Source organism: Gigantopelta aegis, unplaced genomic scaffold (assembly GCF_016097555.1).
Source record: "Gigantopelta aegis isolate Gae_Host unplaced genomic scaffold, Gae_host_genome ctg2838_pilon_pilon:::debris, whole genome shotgun sequence".
Taxonomy (NCBI): Eukaryota; Metazoa; Mollusca; class Gastropoda; order Neomphalida; family Peltospiridae; genus Gigantopelta; species Gigantopelta aegis.
In genome coordinates, this window is record NW_024533061.1 from 37,030 (window position 1) to 56,606 (window position 19,577).

The following is a 19,577-nucleotide window of genomic DNA, read 5'->3' on the forward strand; positions in this document are numbered from 1 at the left end:
GTGAGGTCATAACATGATACAGCTTTCCCGGTCTTAGCTCTGTATACTCGCTTAAATAACGTAATTTCTGAAAATTACGTCCTTTCGTGGTTTCCTTTTTGTTACGTGTGAAAGGTTTTGACATGGTTTTTGTTATTCATAAAAATAAGCAAGCGAACAACCAACCACCAGACTAATCCAACGCAACCATCCAATCCAAGCCAACCAACACAAACAAGCAAGCAAACAAACACACACGCAAGCAAGTAAGCAAATAGACAAGCAAACAAGCAAACAAGCAAAGAAACAAGCAAGTAAGCAATCAACCAAACAAGCAAACAAATAAGCAAGCAAGCAAAGAAGCAAACAAGTAAGTAAGCAAACTAGCAAGCAAACAAGAATAAAGCTAGCAAGCAAACAAGTAAACAGGCAAGTAAGCAAGCAAGCCCACACGCAAGCAAGCCAGTAAGGAAACAAGCAAACAAACAAGGAAGCAAGCAAGCCAGGAAGTAAACAGACAAGCAAGCAAACAAAAAACAAGCAAACAAGCAAACAAACCAGCAAGAAAACAAGCAAACAAGCAACCAAACACGCAAACAAGCAAGCAAACAAGCAAACAAACCAGCAAGAAAACAAGCAAACACATACTAATTATGTATTTTCCAATGCGCAATACAATAGTCCACAACATTAGACTGTTTACAACTAATTTTACCTAAATGTCTATCCAAACCCACACGACCATTTACAATATATGTATTATTAACTTCATACAAATGTTTAAATCTATTTTCATAATTATTATTTTGTAATGTCCAAACTTATTTTCTCTTAAGAGTAATTTATTTGCGTCAAAATATTGATCAATGTTTTGATCAAAGAATCTATTAACTCGATTAGAAGTGCTTTTGCATAAATACTCGATAAAAACTAATTAGTATTTTTTAATAGAGGCAGTAGGAAACAACATTATTTTTTACAGATGCGTTTACCAATATGCCGATAATGGGTCAATATCACAAAGTTGCAAGATTCTCATGTTCTGTTTGACCATACATAGTTTGTCCTGGAGACGTCCTGGAGACGTCGCACGGTGGGAAAAAAGATTGTGTGTGACTATGCTGAAATATGTTAGTGTTTGGATCACCCTGTGTATATTACGACTTAATGGTACGTAAATATTGAATACAATATATATATTAGATAGACAGAGATACAGACAAATAAACAGATGACATATAGAAACAGACAGATAACAGACATTTATACATACATGCATACACACACACACACACACACACACACACACACACACACACACACACACACACACACACACACGCACACACATACACACACACACGTACGTACATACATACATGCATACATGCAGTATGCAAGTTGCTGGCAATTCGGGGAGAGAGAGAGAGAGAGAGAGAGAGAGAGAGAGAGAGAGAGAGAGAGAGAGAGAGAGAGAGAGATCATTGTGTTACTTTTTTATGCTTTTATTTATTGTGTTTGCTTGTGTTGTTTGTGAGATTCTGTTTTTCATGATAGTTTGCAGTCTCCGTTTCTTTTGTTGCTTTTGTTTGTGTTGTAATATCAAACATAAATGCTTTTGATTTCATTCGGGTTTTCTAGCTGACGTGATTGTGCGTTCGTTTTTTAGATTTTTTTTTTTTTGGGGGGGGGGGGGGGGAGGGGGGGGTATTTTTGGGGGTATTTTAGGGGGATATTTGATGTTTTTTCCATGAGTTGTTGGGTGGGTTCATTTGTGTTTGTTCTTTGCTTCTTTGTTTGGTGTTGTTGGTTTTGTTGGTTTGTTTCCTTGATTGTTGTTTGTTGTAGTTGTTTTTTTTTCGTTTTTTAATGTGTTTGTTTTTTTGTTGTTTTTTTTATTTTGGGGGGAATGGTTGCTGGGCTATTTTTGTGTTGTATCTTTGATGTGTTTGTGTGTGTGTGTGTGTGTGTGTGTGTGTGTGTGTGTGTGTGTGTGTGTGTGTGTATGTGTGCGTGTGTGTGCGTACATGTGTGTGTTTAGTGGTGTTTGTAGGGGATTGTTGTAAGATCATTAATTAAAATCAGTTTTTTCTCTTTTCAGGGGGTTGGGATTGCGTTTGTTTGGCTATTGTTGGGTTTGGTGTTTTTTCGTGGTTCTTTGTGGTCGGCTGTTATAAGATCATTAATTAAAATCTGTTTTTTTCTCAATCAGGAACATTATTTTCAAATCTTGCTTTTCAAAAACCTGCCACCATGAGTACAGTGTATAACTATATCAGCACCCCGGCACGAGCCGTGGACGGAAACAACGGAACTGACTGGTATTCCGACTTCTGTGCCTCATCGAACTATGACGACCTGGAACCGTGGTGGATGGTGGATCTGCGTGGGTACTTCCACATCCATAACGTCACCATCACGAACAGGGGAGACGGGAATTGTAAGCAAAATATTTTTCGACATAAATTTTCTATATTGTACATCTCTCATATGTATCTATCATTTCTCTCTCTCTCTCTCTCTCTCTCTCTCTCTCTCTCTCTCTCTCTCTCTCTCTCTCTCTCTCTCTCTCTCTCTCTCTCAACATCTCTATCTCTCTATGTCACTGTCTCTATTTCTCAGTATCTTCACCCTCTCTCTCTTTCCCTCCCGTCTCCCTTCATCCAGCAATAATCGAAATAACCACAGGTTAGCAACCAATATAAGGGTGTATACTACCAAATCAAATCTCATAAACGAGAGTAGTAACATATGTGGCTAAAATTCCTACCTGCTGCGTATCAAATCGTCATAAATACCACGCATATAAATACTACCACCCCTGACCCTTAAAGTCAATCAGCAAAACATTGGGGGGGGGGGGGGGGGGGGGGGCAAGCTGCTCATTTCAGAGATAACGGGAAGCGTCTATGACTACCCTAGTTGCGCACAGAATTTGAGTACTTTTTTTTTACAGGTACCTCATACATGTTTCAAGCACAAGGCTACTTTGCCCAGATAAAACTAATCTGTTCTTACATCCAACATACTCACATTTATCTCAGTCGGTTGAGCTCGCCTGAGGGCAACGGATTCTCTGATTGGCGTTTTCCCCTGACTCAACCAATGCCCCACGACTGGTATATCAAAGACTGTGGTATGAGCTGTCCTGTCGGTGTGAAAGTTCATATAAAAGATCCCTTGCAGCAAATGGAAAAAATGTAGCTGGTTTTCTCTGAGACAAAGAGTCAAAAATTAACAAAATACTGTACCTTTCCTTTAAAATATATAGAATACTACACTTCCTACACCGATCTTATCTAATTTATGTTTGACCACCCGATCTAATCTAGCGACCAAATTTAATGAGTAGAATTTGTTTATAAATTTTAAACGCTCACTATTTAATGTTTGGATGTAAATTTGAAAATTGTCCGCTTAATTTTTTTCTGTCCCGGGGCAAGCCCCTGGCTATCCAGTGACAGGCCGCGGGACAGACATGCTCGAAACTCTAGTGGTATATGAGCATGTACAAATTATTCGCACTCGCACTCATGAACGAACGCTATGTAAATACATACCACAATACTCATTATATATATTTGTGATATAATCGTAAACTCTATCAACGTGCCTCTATCCAGTTAAGGTTCAGGCACGTCTCTCCCAGGCCCAATCTCTGGCATGACCAGTGGTCGAGTGTGGGCCAGAAAAGTCCGGAAGTGCCTTATATTTACTGTTTATATATGTAACTATAGTATTTGTATTAGGGCGTTCTGTTTGAGAGCACCTGTGACCTAAACGAGTACCATAAATAGCATAATGTGGTGCTGTATTTATTACCTACCACCTTTCTCTATTATGATTAAGAAAAAGATTAATTAAATAACACATCTTACTTCGTCTGAAAAGTTGCTTGAATTTTACTGAATTGACAGAATCGTGACAGGACGTCAGGGCCCATAGTTTAGCCCACAAAATCGTAAAATCATCGTAAGCTATGACGTGCACTATAGTGACGTCACACTCTATGATGGTTTTACAATGTTTTAGCGCTATAATGATAGCTTCGGAAATATGGGCTCAGCTGGATACCAAGAAGATGTCTTTCCTGGGCAAGGTCATGACGTCATTCGGGCGAACACTTACTACGCATGCGAAATTTTGTATCACATATATGTTCAATAAAATATATTTTTATTACACTTTCACAATTGTTTATCAGTATAGTAAGATTAAATGGATATTTAATAAACGGATTTATGTTGCAGGGCGGCGTCTACACAGCTTCACCATTGACGTGTTTACGGAAAACCCAATAGGCTGTGCACGCGCCACACCAGTCCAGTGTTACAACCGCACCGACCAACTGGGGCGTGGCGAGACTGTACAGTTTAAATGTCGCTCGCCCGTGATTGGTCGGTTCGTCCGTATTAAGAAGTGGAAAATGATGAGCCATGATGATGTACTGACATTGTGTGAGGTTCAAGTGATTGGAACAAAAGAGACAGGTTCGTTGTTTTGGTTGGTTGATTCCTTGCTTGCTTGCTTGTTTGCTTGCGTGCTTGCTTATTTGCTTGTTTTCTTGCTTGCTTGCTTGTTTGTTTGCTTTATTGCTTGCTTGTTTTTTTTTTTGCTTCCTTGCTTGATTGCTTGTTTGTTTGCTTGCTTCCTTGCTTCCTTGCTTGTTTGCTTGTTTGATTGTTTGCTTGCTTGCTTGTGTGCTTTGTGTGCTGGTTGGTGTGGATTGGATGGTTGCGTTGGGTTGGTCAATCGGTTGGTTACTCGGTTACTTGGTTTTGTTTGGTTGTTCTGTTTTGTTTTGTTGCTAGGTTGGTTGGTTGATTATTTGGTTGAACTGGTCTGGTTGTTTTTATTTTGTTTGCTTGGATGGGTTTGATTGGTTTGGTTTGGTTTGATGTTTTCGTTTGGTTGGCTGGGTGGCTTGATTTGGTGTGATTGGATCGTTGGTTGGTTGGTTGGTTGGTTGATCGGTCGGTCGGTAGGTCGGTTGGCTTGGTCTTGTTTGGTGTTTTTAGTTCGTTGGTTGGATTGATTTGGTGCGATTGGATGGTTGGTTATTTGGTTGTTTAGTTTGGGGTTGTGGGTTTGGTTTGGTTTAGTTTGGTTTGGTTGACTGATTGATTGATTGGCTGATTGGTTGGTTGTTTAGGATGGGTTGTGGTTTGGTTTGGTTCGGTTTGATTTATTGATTGATTGATTGATTGGTTGATTGTTGGTTAGATTGTTCCCTCCTTTCAGAACCTTGATACGGCATGGACTATATGTTCATTTGTCTGTCTGTCTGTCTATCTCTCTCTCTCTCTCTCTCTCTCTCTCTCTCTCTCTCTCTCTCTCTCTCTCTCTCTCTCTCTCTCTCTCTCTCTGTGTGTGTGCGTCTCTCTGCGTGTGTGTGTGTGTGTGTGTGTGTGTGTGCGTGCGTGCGTTCGTGCATCATAAACAAATCGATAACTGTTGAAAGTGTCTGTTTAGTCTTAAAGCACGGTCGAAAGTGGTTCAAAGTTGAGGTTCATACAGATAATGATGACGTCATTTTTAAAGGCACTGTCCCGAGTTTACATCTTTTGTAATTTGTTTCCGAGTAACAGCATGTTGTGGCGACTGAAATTGAATTTAAACACATGTTCATGTTTAGAATACCAGAGACTGTGTATCCAATGGGTTTGCGATTATGCGCTGATGTAATATCCTGTCTGTGCGATAATGCATATAAAACAAATCTCATTTTATTAATGGACAATGTAGCGGGTTTCCTCTGTAATACTATACTTAACAAAAACAAAACTTTAATTCACAGCTTGTCCTTTCACAAGACTTTTCCATCGAGCACGAGGGACGCGACTGGACTCGACAGATGACGTCATTTCAGGCGTTGCTGACGTCATGAATTGCGCGAGCAGATGTGGCCACCGCGATTGTTTGGCGTTCAACTACAACCAGAACAGTCAACAGTGTCAGCTCATTTCAGCTCCGACGTTTCTCGATTCAACAACGATGACGTCATCGTGGGATTACTACGGAGTGGATCTTTGTTGATCTATTTAATACCTGAACTTTGTTAAAACTGGAAGAAACACGGGATGAGTCTGTACTGGGCAGGTCCGGGATTTTATAAAGAGGGATCCTAAAAGGGGAAGTCTGTATCTGCAAAGCTCCAGAATGGGGTGAACATTCAAATGTTTCCGATGACATTCTGCTTAATATCTGAACTTCCTTGATTTGGATTGGATAAAATATTAACGTTGAAGCACGTCTCTCCAGGGAACAAGTTGTGACTTCGCTAGTGACTGGAAATACGAAACGATTCAAATAGGTGCAAAGAAAAATTATCGGCCTGCGCTGTCAGTCGACCTACCTACGTATTAACCAAACTGCTTCTGATGATCGATGATCCCAAATCCCAACTGATTCACAACACTATACATCAGAATAAATAGGCTTACCCAAACCAGTTGTCTCTCTTGTTTATTATTAGTTTATTACTGTTGTTATGGCGACAACGATTCTAACTGAGTTTATTCTCTTCACCGACCTCGGTCGTGTGGTTAAATTATCGGCCCTAAGGCTGCTAGGTACTGGGTTCCCACCCACTACACTTTCTTCTTCTTCTTCTCTCTCTCTCTCTCTCTCTCTCTCTCTCTCTCTCTCTCTCTCTCTCTCTCTCTCTCTCTCTCTCTCTCTCTCTGTGTCTCTCTCTCTCACCTAATATAATAAACACACTGCCCTCGAGAGACAGCCGAATTGGCTAGAACACGACCACGGATCAAGCGAGCGCTGTACCACTGAGCCCTTTTGTTTTTACATCTAGTAACCGATGATTAAAAAAACTTTAACTATATTTGGTTCAACTAATTATAAAGGCTGGGGCATTAACAACGGCATGCATCGATGCATAATGAAATAAAAATGGGGATAATTTGAACCCTTGTCGAACTCCAGCATTACATGGAAAATATTCTGATTTGAATACAATTCTTGAATTAATAACATAATTCAAATTAAGCATTATCCTGACTCATTTCCCATCAGTTTTCTTTTTATTTTAACAATGTTTGCAATACGTTAACACGACAGGAAGAATTAAAGGCTTTTTCAAAATCAATAAAAAAGCATAATACATTGAGGTTTTTTTCCTTATAAATGTGCAGTAAATCTGTTAATATATATTACTTTTTATAGAAACTGATCGTTACCAACAAACACAACGTGACCAGAGAATCTGTAGTCTTTGTAACGGTAACCAGACTGAACATGAATTTCACTTTATTTTGTATCGTCCATCCAACACTGGTTTGTGGGTTAAATATACTCTGTCAAAAAAGAAATATTCATGAAATTATCTCATGAAATTATCTCTTTAAAGGGACATTCCCGAGTTTGCTGCATTGTACGATGTTTCCGACTAATAAAATAGTTCTACAATTAAACTTACATATTAAATATATGTTCTTGTTTAGAGTATCAGTGTCTGTGTATTCCATGTGTTTCTGGTCGTCTTAATATTTCTAAGAAGCCAAAACTGGATTTTTGGCTTCAAATACTTTCGTACGCACGATTTTTACAAATATTAGAACGGTCAGAAACACGTTTTATATAAAGCCACTAATATTTTATGCAGAAGAATATATTTGATATATAATTTCAATCTTTAAAACGTCTCTGTTAGTCGATAACATCTTAAAAATTGCAGGAAACTCAGGCATGTCCCTTTAATACAAAGTTGCATAATTTCGTCATTTATGATCGTATCACAGTCACATTTGATATGAATATGTGACAGTGGTCATGCTATGGACTGACGGCAGTGAAGGCGTTTTCGTCACCAAACACCGTCGCACGAGGGCGCTGAGCGTGTGTGGCCACCACCAGCAGCAATCACTGCGCGACATTTCCTTGGCATAGACGGAATGTGTCTCTGAATCCTAACACATTCTCCCTGCAGTGCATGTGACAGTCGCGGAAGCGTCGGAGGCTCCAGGTCACGCTGGCGTACACGTCTGTCCAGTTCGTCCCATAGATGTTCAATGCGGTTGAGATCTAGCGATCGTGATGGCCATGGCAGCACATTAATGTTCTCATTCTGTAAGAAATCCATTGTTACATGTGCCGTATACGGTCTGGCATTATCCTGCTGAAAGCTGTCAGGTTGCCTTGTACGAACACAAGTTCACTTCTGACGGTGTATGAGATGGCTCCCCACATCATAACACTCCCTCCACCGAATCTGTCAACTTGGACGACGCAGTTGTTGGGAAAACGTTCATTGCGGCGTATGTAAACACGTTGTCGTCCATCACGTCGCAGTAGAAGGAAACGTGACTCGTCGCTGACCATACTCGCCGCCAGTTTCCCAAGTCCCACCGCTGTACATACGTGCACCAGCGAACACGTAAATGTCGATGTTGACGTCGCAGGACGGGGCCAACATATGGTCTCCTAACCCATAAACCAGCTTCTCGAAGTCGGTTCCGAATGGTTTGTGCAGACACCCTTCTCAAACCAGGTATGCGTCTAGCAGTGTTCGTTGCTGTGGCAGTTTGGTGACGCAAGTACAGAACCCGGATGTAGCGATCTTGTGATGCAATTGTTATGTGAGGTCTTCCACTTCTGCGCCTGTCTTCAGCTGATTGAAACTCCTGGTACCTGCCCCAGAGACGTGAAATGGTGCTCTGATGGACGTTCATGTGGCGTGCGACTGCTGAGTGCGATTCACCTAACTGGAGACGTCCAATTGCAATGTTTCGATTCGGCAACAAATAAGCAACAAAAAAAAAAAAAAAAAAAACAACAACAATAACAAAAAAACCCGATATTTGGTAAAATCAAACATGTTTCTTCTTTCCCTAGCACCTATGGGTTAATATATAAAACATATTATTGAAAGAAAGAAAAATAATAAAATAATAATAATAATACAGTAAATAAAATGCGTTGAGTGCGTCGTTAAATAAAACATTTCCTTCCTTCCAAATTAATTCAGTTACTTAGTATTCAAAATGTTAAACAGCTTCATAATCTAGAATGATCTATACTGAAAGGAAAACGAAACGTCGGGTCAACTTTAAAGCCAGCAGATCAAATTGTATGACACAATATGTACAATTGTACTACATATCAGTGAAGGACGGACACTAATGATAATACTCATGGAAACAATTCAATAGTATCCGTCACATGTCATTTAATTATCGTTAGTCTGTGTATTAGTCCACTAGTCTCAGTGGTCTCACTAGTACCGTGTGTGACCGCCCCGTGCCTGTGTAACTGCGCTGACCCTCCTGGTCATGGAATTCATCAGGTCATTCACACTCCTCATTGGAATGCTATTCCGTTCGTCTGCCAAGGCATCTCTGAGCTGGGCAAGGGTGATGGGTGGGTTTGAACAATTCCTCACTCTCCTGTCCAACTTACCCCGAAATGTTCGATGGGGACAGATCGGCGGTGTAAGCGCCCAGACGAGGAGGGGGGGGGGGGGGGGGGCGATGTTGTTCGCTGCAAAGAAGTCCCTACACACTCTTGCAACATGCGGCCTCGTGTTGTCTTGTTGCAATGTCAGGTTGTTTTGCTGGACAAAGGGCACGGCGTGAGGCTGCAGGATCCCATCCCTGTATCGGACGGCTGTCAGGTTCCCTATAGGAAATTCGAACCAGACCATGACTGAGCCACCCTCAAATCTGTCACTCTCATCAACGCAAGCGTCGGCAAATATTTCCCCACGACGACGATAGAAGCGACGTCGCCCGTCCGACCTGAAAAGTGTGAACCTTGATTCATCCGTGAACAGTACACGGCTCCACTGCATCATGCGGAACATTCCCGGTGCATGTGCACGCAGCCAAATCATCCGACGTTGTCGACTTAATGGCGTCAGAAAGAGACCAACGTAAGGACGACGCGTAACGAAATTGGTCTCTCTCAGCCGATTCCTTACAGTTTTGGGGTGGATGGGACGAACGTGGGCGCCTATGGTGTTGCGATCGGTTTCGATGGCAGTAAGGTGACGATCGTGCAAATGCGCAAGCCAGATTGCTCCGTCCTTTCGGCGAGACGTTGTACATCGGCGCCCGGACCGGGAACGGTTGGCAATCCTTTCTGTAAACCGTAAACGTATCACAAGACGATGTATGGTTCGAACATTCACACCAAATTGCACGGCAACTTGTCTTTGCGTATGACCTTGCAAGAGCTGTGAAATTGCCTGACCCCTCTCAACGTCGGTCAAGCGTGGTATAATGGCAATTAACATTTTACCAAATAACGCTTCGGATTGTGTTCTGTAACAGGTAACACTACAATGTGGTATGAGTTGTACCCCCGACTTCGTCCGAATCATGCTTTTGCACGTGCTTTTGGTGATTTGCATGGTTTTGCCATACGCCGCTCCCTATCACACTTCATTGAGTGTCGATTCAGGGTATAATGCACAATGACCCAATGAGTTATTTGTACAACTTCCATACAAATCGACCGGCCTCGGTGGCGTCGTGGTTAGGCCATCGGTCTACAGGCTGGTAGGTACTGGTTTCGGATCCCAGTCGAGGCATGGCATTTTTAATCCAGATACCGACTCCAAACCCTGAATGAATGCTCCGCAAGGCTCAATGAGTAGGCGTAAACCACTTGCAGCGACCAGTGATCCATAACTGTATCAACAAAGGTCATGGTTTGTGCTATCCTGCCTGTGGGAAGCGCAAATAAAAGATTCCTTGCTGCCTGTTGTAAAAGAGTAGCCTATGTGGCGACAGCGGGTTTCCTCTAAAAAACAGTGTCAGAATGACCATATGTTTGACGTCCACTTATTTAGGAATTTTCCACAATTCATGACCCGACGTTTCTTTTTTTCGTTTCAGTATATTGTTGAAACTACTAATCATAGAGAACTTAATATTTTATAATCTGTCTCCACCCATAACATCATTAACGCAATAACTAAAACCATCTCTCTCTATCGTTAATTTCTTACAAAACAATCGTGTCCATTCTAACTATGTTCTTCTAGGATTTACACGTACTGTTAAACCTTTATTATTAACATACTGTATATTGAATTGCACGTCGCCATTGTAAGGTAAATCGAATGTACATGTTTGTAAGCGACTTGCGTTGGTAATTAAAATGAATGAATGAATACGAAATACATGAAAGATGTACGTCACGGCAGTGAATTAGTCATTCAGGTGTCAAAACTGGCAGTATAGATTTACTAGCTCAGTAGCTTACTTGTTAAAGGGACATTCCTGAGTTTGCTGCAATATTTAAGATGTTATCGACTAACATAGACATTTTAACGATTGTAATTACATATCAAATATATTTGTCTGCATAAAATATTAGTGGCTGTATATAAACGTGTTTCTGATCGTTCTAATGTTTGTACTAGGTTAAATTTTATTTTATTTCCTAAAAATGTTTTTTAGTACGTACGAAATTATTTGAAAACAAAATCCAGTTTGTGCTTCTAACAAATATTAAAACGACCAGGAACACATTGAATATACAAACACTGATATTCTAAATAAGAAAACATATTTAATATGTAACTTTAATCGTAGAAATAGTTTATTAGTCGGAAACATCTTACAATGCAGCAACCTCAGGAATGTCCCTTTAATTGCCAACCATACGGAGTCACATGTAACTGAGATTAATCTTCTAAAGACTGACTAATTAAGTTTGAACTCATGTAATCCGAACATCTTACGCCCCTTGTGCAAATTATTGGATTTAAAAAAAAAAAACATTATAAAGGGGAAACAAATAAAAAGAAAACAATCACAATATTTTATATAATGCAATAGGAGTTGAGGGAAACTGTAGACACAAGATTCCATTAGGTTCATATTCACCCCCCACACCCCCCTCCAAGTATATACCACACTACGCCCCCTGATTTAAGCCCGCGCATCTTGGCTAATTTGTTTGATTATGCGCTGTCTGTCGAAGTGACAAGAGGAGGTGAAACACATTGTGTGTTATAATGCTGAGACATGTTTGGGTCATCCTGTCTATATTACGACTTGATGGTACGTATACATTTTAAAATATATAGCTACAGACAGACAAACGAACGGACAGCCAGACAGATATGTAGATTGTTTTGTTGTGTTACTTTATCTGCTTTAAATAAATTGTTTGCTTTCATTCTTCCTTCCTTTTATATACGCTTTATTACAAGGTGTTGAGTGCGTCGATAACTAAAACATTCCTTCCTTCCTTCCTTCCTGCCTTCCTTTCACATAATTTTAATAAAAATGTGCTTAGTTCGTCGTTAAATAAAACATTCCTTCATACTTCATTTGCTTTTATTCTTGGATGGAGGGAATGGAAATGTATGATTGCATTGCAGGACTCACAGCTTTCTATGCTTTCTACCCGTTTTGCGACCCTACGCCCATTTCCAAGACAGTTATAGTTTTACAGAATTGCCAAATCATTGTAACATATCTGTCAGAGCAAAACTTAGAGGATTGGGAGATGATGAATTGGAGAATTCAGATATTTGACCAATATTGAAATCCTTGGAGGATTAGGGTCTCATATAACACTTTTTTTTTCCTATAACGTTTCAAAATACAATTCACACAGTTTTATGTTTTCAGTAGAAATTTAACACATTTTGTATTCATAAATGCCCTGACAGATAGTTTACAATGTTTTTAATATAGTCACCGTTTAGCAATTCTGTAAGAATATAACTGTCGTGGAAATGGGGGTGGGGTCACAAAAGGGGTGGATACACACAGAATTTTGTGAGTCCTGCAATGCTATCATAAATGAGGGATATAGGTTTTAACAAAAATCACTATGAGCATTCGCCTCTCCCCCCACCCCACCCCACCCCCCTCCCAGGTGGTACCAATTGTCAAAATTTTGGGTCCTGACTCATGGACTAATTTAGTTAGTTGATTTTTGTTGAGTTGTTGTTTTTGTTTTGTTGTTTGTTTTAGTTCTAGGGTTTTTTCAGGGTTTTTTTTTTTTTTTTTTTTTTTTTTTTTGGGGGGGGGGGGGGCGGTGGGGGGAGTTCTGTGGGGTTTTCTTTTGTTACTGTTTTTGTTGCTGCTGTTGTTGTTTTTTGGTTTTTGGTATTTCTGTTGGGTGTGTGTGTGTGTGTGTTTTTTGTTACTTCTGGTGCTGCTAATGTAGCTCGAGTCGCCACCAGCCCTACCCCTTATTGACACTGATATGTCCGGTAAGGCTAGAGGAAAGTCTATGTAATTGTTTGGCAATCATCAACAGCCAAATGGTTGCCAATTACTATGTCTATAATACACATTGTTTCCTAAATCTGATGTCACAGAGCTTTTTTTCTATACGTTACCACAAGCAAGTACAGCTGAGATTCGTTTCCCATGGTGGCGTCGGGTTTCTTGGTTTATGGTGGTTACTGTAATCTGTATATCGTTAGGGCCTTGGTGAGTTTTGTTGTTGTTTAAGGGTTTGATGTTTTTTTCTTGTTTTTCTTTTTTGTAGTTAGTGGGGTTTGACTAATACTGGGGTGGAGGGGAGGGGTGTGTGTGTTCCTTTCTGATGCGGTTTTTTTATTATTGTTGCGGATGTTGTTTGGTGTAGTTTTGGTTATTTTTTATTTTTAAGTTTTGTAAGATCAACGATAGAGGTGGGTTTTTTTCTATCAGCAAGTTGTTCTAATCTGGTTTTCAAAAAACCTGAAATCATCCGTAAAGTTTTTTAACGCCATACCATCACATAATATTAAAGGAATGTTACAGTAAATGTCTTTTATTTGGACTTTTGTTGTTCTCTATTTGCCTGGTTGATACTGTCATTCTCCTACCTCTTCCTACCTCTCTGTCTGTCTGTCTGTCTGTCTGTATATCTCTGTCTCTTTCCCCATGTCTCTCTTTTTCTCCCCCCCCCCCCCCCCCCGAAAACCTCTCTCTTGTTTCTCCCCCACTCTCTCTCTTTCTCTCCGTCTCCATTCCTAACTCTGTCTACCTCTCTTTCTTTCTCTCTCCCTTTCTGTAATTATCTCCCCCATCTCTCTCTCTCTCTCTCTCTCTCTCTCTCTCTCTCTCTCTCTCTCTCTCTCTCTCTCTCTCTCTCTCTCTCTCTCTCTCCGTCCCTGTAAATCTGTCTCTCTCCCTCCATGCAAACCCCTCTTTCACGCTTTCTTTTCCTCTCTTTTTCTCGCCTCCTCCCTCCGACGAACATAACCGTCCAACCGTTTGTCTAGCTCTCGAACGGCCGAGTACTCGGGCTATATTGTGTGTGTTTTTTGTTTTCTCTCGTTCAGGAAATTCTTCAAATCTTGCTTTTGAAAAACCTTCTACCATAAGTACAATGCTTAGAGCTACCACCACGGCATCTCGTGCCGTGGACGGAAACAACGAAACTAGACTGAAGTTCTGTGCAGCAACAACACAAGACGACATGGAACCCTGGTGGATGGTGGATCTGCATGGATACTTCCACATCCATGACGTCACCATCACGACCATCAACGGTAAGCACACTATTTTAACAGCTACCATTTTGTTACCGTGGTACTCGTGGTATGCATGCACGGTTATGTTCGCACTTACGGTAATTTGATTGACAGCTGACAATAGTTCGGAGTACGCAACAATCAAAACATTGAAAGCACCCAAATATTTCATTTCAATTCAACGTATTTTCATGCTTGTTGATGTTTTTGGTGGTGGTGTTGTCGTTGTTGTTGTTGTTGTTGTTGTTGTTTATATTTTGTCATTTTGCCAATTGGTGGCATATATTGCATTTCAATTCAACGTATTTTCATGCTTGTTGATGTTTTTGGTGGTGTTGTCGTCGTTGTTGTTGTTTATCTTTTGTCTTTTTGCTAATTGGTGGCATTCTCCGGATTTCGAACAATCGTCGGCGAAATTACGAAAGGTCGTAACTACGCTTTTGGCGAGAAATTAGTTTTGGAATTTCCAGAGTTAGAATGTTCATATTCTGCTTTTGTCAAAAGATCGTAACTATCGGCCTATCAGAAAGTGGTTGACTGTCACGTGACAAATAGTCGTATTATAACTGGTCCAAGAAACAAAATGACAAAAATGTCGTATCTACAAAGCGGGAAGCTATAGTGTGGACATGATGTTCAGCATTTTATTATGTTCACACATTACATGGATTGCATGTAAATAAAACCAGTTAATTACATCTGATTGTATGCGTATTTAATCCATGTATAGATCTTGCCTCATTCCTTCAACCTGTGTTAAATTGTAGATACAAATGTCGTAACTGACACTTTCAACGATATTCCAGATGTAAAATGTCGTAAGTATATTTGTAGACCTGACACCCACTATTAAGTAGTTAGCACTATTAACTGTTAATATGTTCGCATAACAACGACTATAACAAAATAACGTATTTTTCGAAAAATATTCAGTTTTTTTTACTCTCCTGTAAAATTTTAAAAAGTGTAGTTATGAGGTTTTGTCATTTCACCGACGCAATGATTATTTGTTTATGTTATACAGTTAAAATATTACTTATTTGATCTTTTTGTCCGAGTTCTCATTTTGAAGGGGGGGGGGGGGGGGGGGGGGATTTAGCTCAGTCGCTTGAAGATTCGTCTGTGGTGCTTTCAGCGCAGGATCGAACCACCTCGATGGATCCATTCAACTGGTCAAAGGCCATGGTATGTGCTTTCTTGTCTGTGCGAAAGTGCATATAACAGTTCCCTTGCTGCTGCTGAAAAAATAGCGGGTTTCCTCTGATGAATACGAGTCGGAATTGTCAAATGTTTGACATCCAATAGGCGATGTCCAATTAATCAATGTCCTCTAGAGGTGTCGTTAAACAAAACAAGCTTTAGATATCTCTGGGTTCGGATCCCAATCGAGGCATGGGATTGTTAATCCAGATACTGACTCCAAACCCTGAGTGAGTGATCCGCAAGGCTCAAAGGGTAGGTGTAAACCACTTGCACCGACCAGTGATCCATAACTGGTTCAACAAAGGCCATGGTTTGTGCTATCCTGCATGTGGGAAGCGCAAATAGAAGATCCCTTGCTACCTGTCGTAAAAGAGTAGCCTATGTGGCGACAGCGGGTTTCCTTTCAAAACAGTGTCAGAATGACCATATGTTTGACGTCCAATAGCCGATGATAATGTGTTCTAGTGGCGTCGTTAAATAAAACAAACTATGAACTATTCCGTTTCTTTAAAATATCATTTTGTGTTGCAGGGTGGTTTCTACACAGTTTCTCCATTGATGTATTCACGGAGAACCCAATAGGCTGTGCACGCGCCACCTCAGTCCAGTGTTACAACCGCACCGACCCACTGGGCCAAAGCGAGACCAAACAGTTCAGATGCCACTCGCCCGTGATTGGTCCGATCATCCGTGTTAAGATGTGGAAAATGTTGAACACGATGGATATACTGTTCCTCTGCGAAGTTCAAGTGTTTGGTACAAGGGCGACAGGTTGCTTGGTTGGTTGGATGGGATTTGGGTGTGTGGATACGTGATTGGTTGGTTGGTTAGGCCTACAAAGTGTACTTTCGGGAACATGCAGAAACAAGCTCAGTTTGTGTCGGTCAGGTTTTTAAAATTGTTTTATACATTTTAATTTGTTCACAGGAGGGTTAAATAATACTTTGAAAAATAATTAGGAACGGCCCTTTTATTCTAGGTAAGGTTGGGTTACTGGAAACACACAACTGTTTATTTGTTTATTTATTTTTTAATTTTATTATTACGCCTCACTTTCGATCTTACTTTTGTTCTTGTATCTGAACCATGATAAGGCGTTTGTAAGATTGTTTCTTTGTTGTTTGGGGACGGGATTTGGCTCAGTCGGTTGAGTGCTCACTTGAGGTGATTGTGTCGCAGGAACGAACAACTACAGTGGATACATTCACCTGATTTTTTGTCTCGTTCCAACCACTGCACTACAAAGGTATTGCTATGTGCTTTCCTGTCTGTGGGAAAGAGCATATAAAAGATCCTTTGGTGCATTAAACAAAATGTAGCGGGTTTCCTCTGATGACTACGAATCAGAATTACCAAATGTTTGACATCCACTAGTCGATGATTAATTAATCAATGTGCTCCAGTGGTGTCGCTAAACTTAAAAAAAGCTTTGTTTTTTACTTTGTTGTTTGTGGTTTGTTTCCTTGTGCGTGCGAGTATTTACATTCTTTCATTCGTTTGTTGCATTGAACTTTATTTAGGAGCGAGACGTAGCCCAGTGGCAAAGTGCTCGTTTCATGCGCGGTCGGTCTAGGATCGATCCCTGTCGGTGGGTCCATTGAGCTGTTTCTCATTCCAGCCACTGCACCACGGCTGGTATATCGAAGGCCGTGGCATGTCCTATCCTGTCTACGGGATGGTGCATATAAAAGATCCATTACTACTAATGGGAAAATGTAGCTAAATGTACTATTCTTCTTATTCTTCTTCTTCTTCTCCTTCTTCTTCTCCTTCTTCTTCTTCTTCTCCTTCTTCTTCTTCTTTTCCTTCTCCTTCTTCTTCTTCTTCTTCTTCTTACTATTATTGTTATTATTATTATTATTATTATTAGTAGTAGTAGTAGTAGTAGTAGTAGTAGTAGTATGTGTAGTAGTAGTAGTAATAGTACTACTGCTACTATTACTACTATTACTACTACTAAAATGTATTAGTATTATTTTAATGAGGAGAGATTTGCATGTATAAAGACCTTTGAAGATGTCTTTGTATGTTGCATTACTAAATGAGGTTATGTTAAGGTGAGAATGTGTGAGTATTGACATTGGAGATGTGTTTGCATTTTACATTACTAATTGAGGTCATGGCGTGGAGAGAATGCCTGTTTATTAACACTGGAGATGCATTTGCATTTCACATTACTAAATGAGGTTATGGTGTGGAGAGAATGTGTGATTATTGACATTGGAGATGTGTTTGTATTTTACATTACTAAATGATAATGTTTTTCAACTCGCTCTGGGTGAGAGCCCATACCAGGCTGCGAACCCAGTACCTACCAGGCTTATGTATATTCACACTGGGTATGTGTTTGTATTTTGTATTAGTAAATGGTTCTATAAAGTAGTAACTTTGTAACTTTAATAAATAATGATCATTGTCATTAACAGGCTGTGCATTCTCTCGACTTTTTCACCGTGTACAAGAGACGCGACTGAACTCGACAAATGACGTCATTTCCGGCGTTGTTGACGTCATGAATTGCGCGAGCAGATGTGGCCACCGGGATTGTTTGGCGTTCAACTACAACCAGAACAGCCATCAGTGTCAGCTCATTTCAGCTCCGACGTTTAACGATTCAGTAACGATGACGTCATCGTGGGATTACTACGGAGTGGATCTTTGTTGATCAATTTAATATCTGAACTTTGTTAAAACTGGAAGAAACACAGGATGGGCCTGTATTGGGCAGAGCCGGGATTTTATAATGAGGGATCCTAAAATTATAAACAGAGGAAATTTGTATCTGCAAATTAGTCAAGCTCCAGAATGGATCGAGAATTCTAGGACATTCGATGGCAATTTTTAATAAGATGCCCAGAGACGCTTTTGTAATGGCAATTTACTTTCAGTTTGCAACATTTCTGCATGAAACATTTTGTAAGATCAAAACTTCTTAATTGTACCAGTCATATTCGTGTATGTATTCGTCAGAGTGTGTTATATTAAAGACATCATTCTAAAGGAAATTTCATCGGAATAAATAGGATTACCCACACCGGTTGTCTCCCTTTATTATTACTGATTTATTAAGGTTCTAATAGACCAAATCAATTTCTATTGCCGATAATGTTAACGTTTATAATAAACCTGATATAAGCAGCGTAACAACACACCCAGGAAGTACAGCAATAACAAGTGTGGCACCTCACATCTAATCTACCTTCACGAAAATGGGGGTCACATACCATTTAAGAGATGTAATTCATGTTTTTAATAGCTACCATTAGTTTTGCTGGAGTTGTTCAGTTGCAGTTCCATTTTGTTGCAGTTCCATTTTGGGGGTACCTCGCATTAGTTTCAACCTCTGATATATACTGCATAACAACTGTATAACAAATACAAGTGTATTTATTTATTGCCAATGGATAATAGCATTTGCACAAATAATCAGTGTCACATATTACTACCAATCACACCCACAGCTGTTTTTACTCCGTAAATAGTTGAACTTTGACACAAAGCTCTCTTCTTTGGTACTATTCAACCTTCAAGGGACTGTCTTGAGTTTGCAGCCACTCTAAGATGTTTGCGATAACATTTCATACTAAATGCATTTTCTTGTCTAGAATACCAGTGTCTGTATATGGAATGTGTTTGCGGTCGTACACTAATGTTTGTAGCACTCAGTGTTTACTTTAATTCGTGATAATGATTTTTTTCGTACATACGAAATAATCGGGAGGTAAAATCCAGTCTGGGCTACTATAAACATTAGGACAACAATAAACACCTTGTCAATACAGACACTGATATTTTAAATATTTTAATTATTATTAATATGTATGTTACGTCATCGAAACGGTTCTATTGATCGGACACATTTTACAATGGTTGTAAACTCAGAACTGTCCCTTTAAAGTGTTTATGGCGATACAGATATGTGATTCGGGTCATTTGAGTATAGTGGATGGGA

General features: G+C 40.0%; 2 protein-coding genes across 3 annotated transcripts; both read left to right on the plus strand.

Annotated features, from left to right (window-relative positions):
* The first annotated feature begins 1,000 nt into the window (after window positions 1–1,000).
* Window positions 1,001–6,427, plus strand: LOC121391691 (fucolectin-1-like). Its single transcript, XM_041523230.1, has 4 exons — window positions 1,001–1,149; window positions 2,192–2,419; window positions 4,230–4,469; window positions 5,777–6,427. Exons 1-4 carry the CDS (start codon window positions 1,017–1,019, stop codon window positions 6,013–6,015), a joined length of 840 nt encoding a protein of 279 aa, XP_041379164.1. The 5' UTR covers window positions 1,001–1,016; the 3' UTR covers window positions 6,016–6,427.
* A 5,440-nt stretch (window positions 6,428–11,867) lies between these two features.
* LOC121391692 (fucolectin-4-like) lies at window positions 11,868–18,659 on the plus strand. Of its 2 annotated transcripts, none has more exons than XM_041523233.1 (3): window positions 11,868–12,002; window positions 14,231–14,440; window positions 18,052–18,659. In XM_041523233.1, exons 1-3 carry the CDS (start codon window positions 11,957–11,959, stop codon window positions 18,288–18,290), a joined length of 495 nt encoding a protein of 164 aa, XP_041379167.1. In that variant the 5' UTR covers window positions 11,868–11,956; the 3' UTR covers window positions 18,291–18,659. The 2 variants fall into 2 exon arrangements, with proteins under 2 accessions (XP_041379167.1, XP_041379165.1); XM_041523231.1 differs by lacking the exon at window positions 18,052–18,659 and adding an exon at window positions 16,157–16,666.
* Window positions 18,660–19,577: the final 918 nt, after the last annotated feature.

What these genes read in the sequence shown, in the direction of transcription:
- LOC121391692 (XM_041523231.1), top strand. Translation starts at nt 11,957, where the DNA reads ATGCTGAGACATGTTTGGGTCATCCTGTCTATATTACGACTTGATG. An exon ending in GTCTATATTACGACTTGATG is followed by an intron (nt 12,003 to 14,230) that starts GTACGTATACAT and finishes TCTCTCGTTCAG; the next exon opens with GAAATTCTTCAAATCTTGCT. An exon ending in CACCATCACGACCATCAACG is followed by an intron (nt 14,441 to 16,156) that starts GTAAGCACACTA and finishes TTTGTGTTGCAG; the next exon opens with GGTGGTTTCTACACAGTTTC.
- LOC121391691 (XM_041523230.1), top strand. Translation starts at nt 1,017, where the DNA reads ATGTTCTGTTTGACCATACATAGTTTGTCCTGGAGACGTCCTGGAGAC. An exon ending in GTGTATATTACGACTTAATG is followed by an intron (nt 1,150 to 2,191) that starts GTACGTAAATAT and finishes TTTCTCAATCAG; the next exon opens with GAACATTATTTTCAAATCTT. An exon ending in GAACAGGGGAGACGGGAATT is followed by an intron (nt 2,420 to 4,229) that starts GTAAGCAAAATA and finishes TTTATGTTGCAG; the next exon opens with GGCGGCGTCTACACAGCTTC.